The sequence below is a fragment of the Pinus tabuliformis genome, chromosome 7 (genome assembly GCF_031772625.1).
Source record: "Pinus tabuliformis cultivar Carrire ecotype Pingquan chromosome 7, CPIR1, whole genome shotgun sequence".
NCBI lineage: Eukaryota > Viridiplantae > Streptophyta > Pinopsida > Pinales > Pinaceae > Pinus > Pinus tabuliformis.
In genome coordinates, this window is record NC_142293.1 from 321,766,216 (window position 1) to 321,775,788 (window position 9,573).

Consider the following 9,573-nt stretch of genomic DNA (forward strand, 5'->3'; position numbering starts at 1 on the left):
AATAGATTTTGAATATCCTATATGAAAATCCCACTAATCTTTGCCTTCCCACAAAAAAAATCCAATGTCAACAAGGGCGTCATTGGTATGCACGTGAAATGTGCAATGGGGTGCCCACAATTGATATGTGTCTCACACTAATGAAAAATTAAAGTCCCTTCACACTTTATGAGGACATCATTTCAAAGAGAATTTTATATTTTCCAAATGTTTGAAGAAAATTTAAAATATATATTATGCATGACATTATTATAACAACTTCTGACATCGTTATCACAATTTCTAAACCCACATCATTATAACAATTTGTAAAGCCACTTTTACAAAGACAACGTTTCAAAGAAATATAGTTACTATTAATTGTATTTTTAAATTATAAATTTATTTTTCAATGTTATTTTAGATTGTTATAATAAAGTGCTGAGAATAAAATTAATAATGATTATGAATACATATAATTTAAAAAATAAAATAAAATGCAATTGTGTTCAAAATTCAAATTTATATTTCTTTCCCATTTTCATAGCATCAAAATATATAAATTTCTATAACCCTAAATTGGATACCTGAAATTCTTGGACCATCATAAAATTAATGTTTCTCTACTGGAGATAACAAATTTGAAATTTGAAAACTGCACAACATGATAACATTTATAAATTCAGCACAAACGATTATAACACCAATCATAACATAAGGTTATATTTGTGTTTGTTTCATTATTCAAAGATTCTATTTGGCTCAATTCGGTGTGGCATCGTCCTTACATTTTGGTTGCCCTAGCATTGGCTGTCGATGTGTGGGATGGATTCTCTGGATCACTGTTAGGGTTTTTACAGTAGATATCTGAGCCCAACAAGGTTGTTGCCTGCGAAGAATCGATGGTTGACTGCTTGCTTAATGGATTTAAAGATTTCCTTATGAAGTAGAAATTTTTTTATCGAAAGCATATCGGTGCTGGTTTTTGTTTCATCATTTACCGTGATCTTCAAAGCCACAATAATGAGCATTAGAGGCATTAAGAGTCACTGATCAAATTCCAGTAGTACACTCCATTGGTGGTACTGGATACCTGGACCTGTCTGTACAATAATCATAAATCATGTAATTCGTCCTCACCCATTTGTACAACCTCGCTTGATTTGAGCTGAGGTTTCTGTAACTCAACCCTTCCCACCAATTGTTGGTATTAGGCGCACAGCTAGTGTTGCCTGGGAACTGGCAGGAATCGATCTCGAAATCCCGGTAAGAGGCCACGAATGGGGCCTTGCTCCAGTCTATCTTCTCCAGCCCACCCCTCGTGGCCCAGCTATCTGCATCCCATAGAGAAGAGAAGATCCCCATGCTTTGGCTCCCCGGGAATGGTATGCCTATCGCTTCGTTATTCTTGTAAACCCTAATGGGGATATCGTCCACAGAAAATCTGCATTACCCCATGCTTGGATGAATCGCAGTTCTCAAAAAAATGCATGGCAATCCAATCAGAAAAATTAATCGTTTCAGAACGCCGAAGAATTGAAATAGAGATCAATACTCACAGGATATGGTAATGGTTCCAGAAGATGGAATATTTGTGAAATTCCAGGGAAGGGTCGAACCAGAGGTTCACTCTCTGCTCTCGGTCACCCTTCCCGAGAGCATAAATATTTGTTTGGACTGTATAGGGCTGGCCTGATCTGTTCCCCAGAAACTCGAAATCCAGTTCATCTCGCTTGTCCCCATCTGAGTTCATCTGCATATATATTGTAAAATAAACCCTAAAATTCAATAATCACATAGCCACTGCACTAATTTTTCATTCTTTGGATTGAAAAAGAGAATCGAAGATAATCACATAGCCACTGCACTAATTTTTCATTCTTTGGATTGAAAAAGAGAATCGAAGATAAACTTATTGTGTAGATTTTGCGAATATATCAAAATTTAAAGATTAACACAAAATTTGAGAGTATGTGGAAATCTTACAATAATATTATGGTCGATAGATTTTAAAATATTCTTAAAATCTATAATATAAAAAAAACGATAATCTATTCTTAAAATCTATAATCAAAACAAAAACGAACACTTCATTTGAAATTACTACACAACCCAAAATCTGAGATTAAAAAATTTTCAAAACCAAAACTGCGCATACATACATAAAAAGCAGTGACTGTCCCCGCGGAATCACCAGAGACGAGTTTTATCTCCATGCTCACAAGCCCAAACATGTACTGATATTTTGATGCAAATCCTGCTCCTGCTTAACCAAATGAAAATTGCAAGTGAGTTCTTGCAGCATGGTATTTTCTTGAAGACTTCGTTTAGGAAACTTGTCATGAACTATAACACTAGCAGAGGTACTTAGAGCAATAACCACCTGAATTTTGGTCCAAGATGAGTTCAATTGTGTTGTTGTCCGCCATTGTCTTCACATGGTCAACTTCCGAGGTCACGGTAAATTCATCCGAGAAAGATGCCGGGGTTGCAACAACAGAGGTTAAGCAAACACCTAATGTAACCAGGAAACACATTCGTGCACACCAATTCCTTCGCCTCTCCATTGTATTATCAACAATACCAGACGGGCAAATACACAGGAAAAGTGTCCTCATTCTAGATTTTATAGAAAAGATTGCCAAACCTGTGTATTTATACAGTGAAAGGCACAGTTTGCGGCCCCTCTGGGCGTAGATGGTCGTTGTGTACATGATGAACAGTGCATTGATATTAAACTGTATGGTTAGTGTATGCGGGTAGAGAGTGTTGGAAGGAAAAGAAAACGTGGAGATGGAAGAAGAAACATCCAGAAGACTTTATGCTCTGGGGAAAATGAAGGGAACGTGTTCATGGATGGTTCCAAAAGTCTCCGGATAACGACCAACTCAACCTAGTCCAGAATTTGCCTTATCTTTAATGGGTGGGTACGTGCAAGAATTTGTTACTATAATGGTACTTACATAGTTTACATTATCTTCAATGGGTAGGCACGTGTAAGAGGTTGGCAGGGTAATGGTACTTAATACTTTATGTTTAATATGCAGGTGGAATAAGAGTTGATTATTAATATTTTGGAGCTATAGTGTATATGTCAACTCTTGGATTTAGACCAGTATAAAATTTAATGGCTGATATGCATTGTTTAATATGTAGGTAGAATAAGAATTGATTATTAATATTTTGGAGCTATAGTGTATATGTCAACTCTGGGATCTAGATAAGTATACAATTTAATGGTTGATATATATGGTTTCTTTCCATTAATAGGATTATAGCTTTAAAAAAATTGGTTATCGTAAAAGTTATTCAAGTGAATTGTAATTACATATTTTATAATATCTAGATTGAAATATTATGCATTTTTTACAAAATTTAAAACCCTATTCTTATGAAAATGACATTACAACCTCCATTGCTATCTTATTAAGATTTCTAAGTATCTAACTAAATAAACAACTTATTACTTTAAAATATACTTTATACTTTTATGCTTTAACTTAATTTGATTGTGAATTTTGAAAATATTTAAATTAGATTATTTAACTGTGTTCTTATACACTAAATTTCAAAATATTAAAAAAATGCAATGAAAATAAGAAGCTTTGTTTTAACCTATGGTATGGCTTCACAGAGAAAGAACGCATAGCCAAATCCATGTAAACATGGGGAAAAAATTAAAGCACTCCTTAAGTCAAAGGTTTACACATATCTGTGTGATTTGACACGTAGGTGACAAGGTGCATGAACATTGTTCTAAGATGTCAAGTTACATGTAATCAATTATATAGGTTGGTTAGCTGACATGAAATCAATTATGGTTAGATATTTTTTAAGATGCCATTTGAATTTTGATTGCCTTATAAATTCTCAAAATTTAATTTATTTTAATAGAATAAAATAGTTAAAATTTTTAGTAATTTTTTTAAGAAGGGAATTTTTAAATTTTAATTAACTTTTAAAATTTAAGAATTTATTTTTTTCCCAAGAAAAAAGCACAATTTTCATTAATAGATAAGAAAATTATATGTTGTATTATTAGAATGTATAAGATGGGGTCACGAGGTTTCAATGTAGTTATAGTTCAATATTTGCAATATCAATGTAATATTTACATAAATAAAATGATAATCATATAGTCTATTTAGTATCCAGAGTTGTAAATAAAAAAAAAGAAAAATTAAAAAAGAATGATCATGTAGATCATTCCGAAGAGATTCCATCTAGTTCCATGAATAAACGATGGAAGAACCGGAAAAAAGCACCATCTCTGAATTCTTGAATCAACCACTGCCCCCTGATTTGCTACGCAACCTCTTTGGAAAGACGATCAATGACCTCATTCCTTTCCTTGTGTATGTGAGAGCATACAATAAAATCAAATTGCGATTTTAGAGTGATGACTTCATCCACTAAACCCCTGAGTGTGCGCAAGTGACAATGGTATGAAGAGTTGATCCAATTTATAACAAGCAATGAATCCCCAAAAATCTGGATCCTATGGCAGTTTTGTTCCCGAGCAAAATATGAGGAGGTGTCTTAAGCTGCTAAGCTCTGCAAAGTTGTGTGTTCCTCTCCCTAAACCCACTTTGATTTTGAAGGAAATGTGTCCATTTATGTGAATTGTACTTACATATTTTACAATATGTAGATTGAAATATTATACATTTTCTACAAAATTTAAAACCTTATTCTTATGAGAATGACATTACAACCTCCATTACTATCCTATTAAGATTTCTAAGTTTCTAACTAAATAAACCGCTTATTACTTTAAAAGATACTTTATATTTTTATACTTTAACTTAATTTGATTGTAAATTTTGAAAATATTTAAATTAGATTATTTAACTTTGCTCTTATACACTAGATTTCAAAATATTAAAAAAAAATTGCAATGAAAATAAGAAGCATTGTTTTAACCTATGGTATGGCTTCACAAAGAAAGAAAGCACAACCAAATCCATGTAAACATAGAGAAAAAATTAAAGCACTCCTTAATTCAAAGGTTTACACATATTTGTGTGACTTGACAGGTAGGTGACAAGGTGAATGAACATTGTTCCAAGATGTCAAGTTACATGAAATCAATTATATAAGTTGGTTAGATGACATGAAATCAATTATATAAGCTGGTTAGCTGACATGAAATCAATTATATAAGTTGGTTAGCTGACATGAAAATAAGAAGCATTGTTTTAACCTATGGTATGGCTTCACAAAGAAAGAACACACAACCAAATCCATGTAAACATAGAGAAAAAATTAAAACACTCCTTAAGTCAAAGGTTTACACATATTTGTGTGATTTGATAGGTAGGTGACTAGGTGAATGAACATTGTTCCAAGATGTCAAGTTGCATGAAATCAATTATATAAGTTGGTTAGATGACATGAAATCAATTATGGTTAGATATTTTTTAAGATGCCATTTGAATTTTGATTGCCTTATAAATTCTCAAGATTTAATTTATTTTAACTAGAATAAAATAGTTAAATTTTTTAGTATTTTTTTTAAGAAGGGGATTTTCAAATTTTAATGAACTTATAAAAGTTTTGGAATTTATTTATTCCTTTTCCCAAGAAAAAAGCGCAATTTTCGTTAATAGATAAGACAATTATATGTTGTATTATTAGCATGTATAAGATGCGGTCACTAGGTTTCAGTGTAGTTATAGTTCAATATTTGCAATATCAACGTAATATTTACATAAATAAAATGATAATCATATAGTCCATTTAGTATCCAGAGTTGTAAATAAACAAAAAGAAAAATTAAAAATGAATGATCATGTAGATCATTCCGAAGAGATTCCATCTAGTTCGATGAATGGACGATGGAAGAACTGGGAAAAAGCACCATCTCTGAATTCTTGAATCAACCACTGCCCCTTGATTTGCTGCACAACCTCTTTGGAAAGATGATCAATGACCTCATTCCTTTCCCTGTATATGTGAGAGCATACAATAAAATCAAATTGTGATTTTAGAGTGATGACTTCATCCAGTAAACCCATGAGTGTGTACAAGTGACAATGGTATGAAGAGTTGATCCAATTTATAACAAGAAATGAATCCCCAAAAATCTGGATCATGTGGCAGTTTTGTTCCCGAGCAAAATATGAGGAGGTGTCTTAAGCTGCTGAGCTCGACAAAGTTGTTTGTTCCTTTCCCTAGACCCACTTTGATTTTGAAGGAAATGTGTTCATTTATGTGGAGCATAGCCCATGGCTTGAGTCGAACCATCAAAATAAGCCGAAGGAGTGCTCTTGTCTATGACATCATGAGTGATGACCCAAGTATGTTGTTGATCACGATCATCCAGAATCAGGTTATAAGTGGAAACAATATTGTTACAAGTGGCAAGCTAATGGGTCAAAGCATCTTGAAAGATATAACAATTCCTATTCAACCAAATGCCCCAGCTAACAATTAAAGGGAGGTTTCTAGCTTTTTGTGTGGTAGGCTTGGTCCACCATTGGTGCCAGGCATCAGTGATGTTCGGGCCAACCCATTTGTTAGAAATGTTGAGAATGGTTGTAAGGTGAGTCCATACTTGTACAACAACTGAACAGTGGAGGAATAAATGATCGATATCCTCAACATTTTTATGGTAGAGGTAACATTTGGATGAACCATGAAAAGCACTTCTCATAAGGTTTACCTTCGTGGGTACCAAATTTAAAAGGATACACCACATGAATAGTCGTATTTTGTGTGGAGCTTTTAGTTTCCATAAGGGGTGCCACCACCAGCATCTATTGCCCAGATCCTGTGCATACATAAGAGTAGTGTACCCATCCTTTGAGGTGTTGAGGCCAAGATGATTTCATCATCCGATGTTGATATTTGGATATTTTCATCCTCCAAAGCTCTTATAAATAGTTTCCATATCCTTCTCCATCTGTTCGGGATGCCAAGGTCCCAAGAGTCTAGCCATTATTGTTGATACCAAGAAGGATGTCTGACATCAGCGATGTGGGAAATCTGGGTGATGCTAGACACTGAAAGGAATTGTCACAAAGACAGAGGGAGAATGTGTGCATTCCCACTTCCAAACCAGACATCTGTTCCTAATCTAACCTGCTCACCGTTCCCAATATGCCACGCCAACCCATCCTTGATGATGCTTATTGACTGTGAGATGGCCTTCCAAATAATCGATGCACCTAATGAATACTAGTCGAGCCTACAAATCCAATCAATTACAAATAATGGATGAATGTACTTATAATAGACCACCTCTTTCCATAAGCTCTCAGACTTGATAATTTTCCAACCCATCTTGGCCGCCAGTTCCCTTGCAAAATTATGGAGGTCCTTTAAACCCCAACCACCCCATTTCTTAGGTTTCCCTATCCTGTCCCAGCATACCCATGAAAAAGTCTGCCCCACATTTCCTCCCCGCCATAGGAGCCTACAACAGATTTTTTGAATCCTATTGAGAATACCTTTTGGAATCCAGGTAAGAGTCATCCAGTAAACCGGAATGGCCTCCAGCATTGATTTAATCAAAGTGAGTCTACCAGCCCTGGAGAGCCATCTCTGCTGCCAGATGTTTATGCAAAATTCAATTTTTACAATGAGCTAAGACCAGTCAATAATACGGTATCCATTTGGCTTGAGCCTAGAACCAAGGTATTTCAGACTAGACTCCAGCTCTTGTTTGACAAAATCAAATTGTTGTAAAGCATATCTCTCCTCATTTTGGAGGCAAGAAACTAATATGATAGTAGATTTGTTGAAATTTGGCTCCATACCTATAGCTTTACAAAATAGTGATAGAATATTCTTGAAGTAATTGATATCATGGAAAGAACCATTTAAGAAAATAAGTACATTATCTACAAACAATAGATGAGAGAGATATGACACATAAGAGATCAAAACCCCTCCCAGAGACCCTTTTGCGCAAGCATTTATTAACAATCTACTTAAACCCTCCATGATCAAAGGAAATAGCAGAGGGGATAGAGGGCATCCCTGTCTCAGACCTCGTTCAGCATGGAAAAAATCCAATGCATCCCCATTAATAAGTATACTATGGGATGCAGAAGTGAAGCAACACATGATCGAGTTAATGAAAGAATGAGGGAAGACGATATGAGTAAGGATGAGCTATAGATATGACCAACTTGCACGATCAAAGGCATTGGAGAGATCAATCTTGAGGATAAAAGACTTTTTGTTCCTTTTTTTAATCGAATGGAGACCCTCATGAGCAATCCCTATGGCTTCATGGATCTAACGGTGGCTGAGGAAAGGAAATTGTTTCTTGGATATCATCTTGGATAAGAAAGGTTTAAGGCTCATAGCAATAATTTTGGAGATAACCTTGTAAATATAGTTGCAGAAGGAAATGGGCTGATAGTCATCAAAGGATAGAGGATTATCAGCTTTTGGGATAACGACCAGAAAAGTCGAGTTAAACCCCTTATTTGTCTTGCCGTAAAGTCTACAATCCTCTATGGCCAAAAGGAGATCAAGTGTAAGAGCTCGAGAAAAGTAAGGTAGAATTCCATGGGCCACCCATCCGGGCCCAGACTCTTGTCTCTCTTGAAAAATTTTAATGTAGCTTCCATTTCCCCTAATGTTGCAGGCTCATTTAAGGCCTTCGTCTCATCAGCCTCTACAAATCTAGGAAATACCTCTGCAATGCGGAATATCTCATCTATGGAGGCTTCCCATTGTGCCTTGAAAATATGAGAGAAATGTCTGATTCACATATCTACTAGTTGATTGAAGGTGTTGGCCTCCCCGCCAGTCTGATCTTGTAGTGACCAGATAGTATTAGCAGTTTTCATCCCCCTGGCATATTGTTGGAAGAACTTTGAGTTCTTATCCCCCCTTTTAGCCAAATTGCTTTACTCTTTAAGTATCATGTCTACTCTTTTTGTCTCAATAGACAAATCCTTTTCATTTCTAGTTTTATCAAGATGTCCTTTGGTTCATAGTTTGAATAACTAGTAAGCCCCAAGTTTTCCATTTGCTTGAGGACCCCTTTAACCCTTTATAACTCAACCTCATCCTTTTGCTACTTTTTTCTTTCCTAGCTGATGGTTTTTCGATTTTATTCGGGCCAGGTTATAAGAAATTACTTCAGTCAGGAAGGGACGATTATCCATTCCACAGTGTGCCCAGGTCTCCCATACTAAATTGTGGAAATCGGATTCAGTGAGACAAGTAGCATTGAATTTGGAAGGAGAGTTGGTTTATGATTGGAGTCTATAATCTCCATAAAAATTGGGGAGTGATTAGATATACCCCCTGAGCCCAGCCATCGTTGAATACAATCCAATCTAGCTAGCAGAGGAGCCTTTATTAAAAAACAATCCAGTCTTCTAGCCAAAGCATCCTCCTCAGTTCTTCTATTCCTCCATGTCAGCATAATATTAGCCGAATCAATGTTTAGGAGGTCATGAGAGTCCATCAGTACTTCAGAAAAAGTCATTAGGGGATTAGTTTGGGCCTTGTTGCCCCAGGGTTCAATGAGCCCTAATGAGAAATTTAGGTCACCTCCAATAATCAAGTTTTCAGCCTGCATGAAAGCGACGTTAAATAGTCTTTCCCAATAAACCTCCTTGTTATGACAAG

At 35.4% G+C, this 9,573-nt stretch overlaps 1 protein-coding gene across 1 annotated transcript; it reads right to left on the reverse strand.

The window, feature by feature from the left end:
- Positions 1 to 673: 673 nt before the first annotated feature.
- Positions 674 to 2,611, reverse strand: LOC149247232 (putative xyloglucan endotransglucosylase/hydrolase protein 6). The gene is made up of 4 exons (XM_089455839.1): positions 2,363 to 2,611; positions 2,142 to 2,242; positions 1,539 to 1,732; positions 674 to 1,423 (listed from the first exon to the last, which is right to left on the reverse strand). Exons 1-4 carry the CDS (start codon positions 2,595 to 2,597, stop codon positions 1,033 to 1,035), a joined length of 921 nt encoding a protein of 306 aa, XP_089311965.1. The 5' UTR covers positions 2,598 to 2,611; the 3' UTR covers positions 674 to 1,032.
- Positions 2,612 to 9,573: the final 6,962 nt, after the last annotated feature.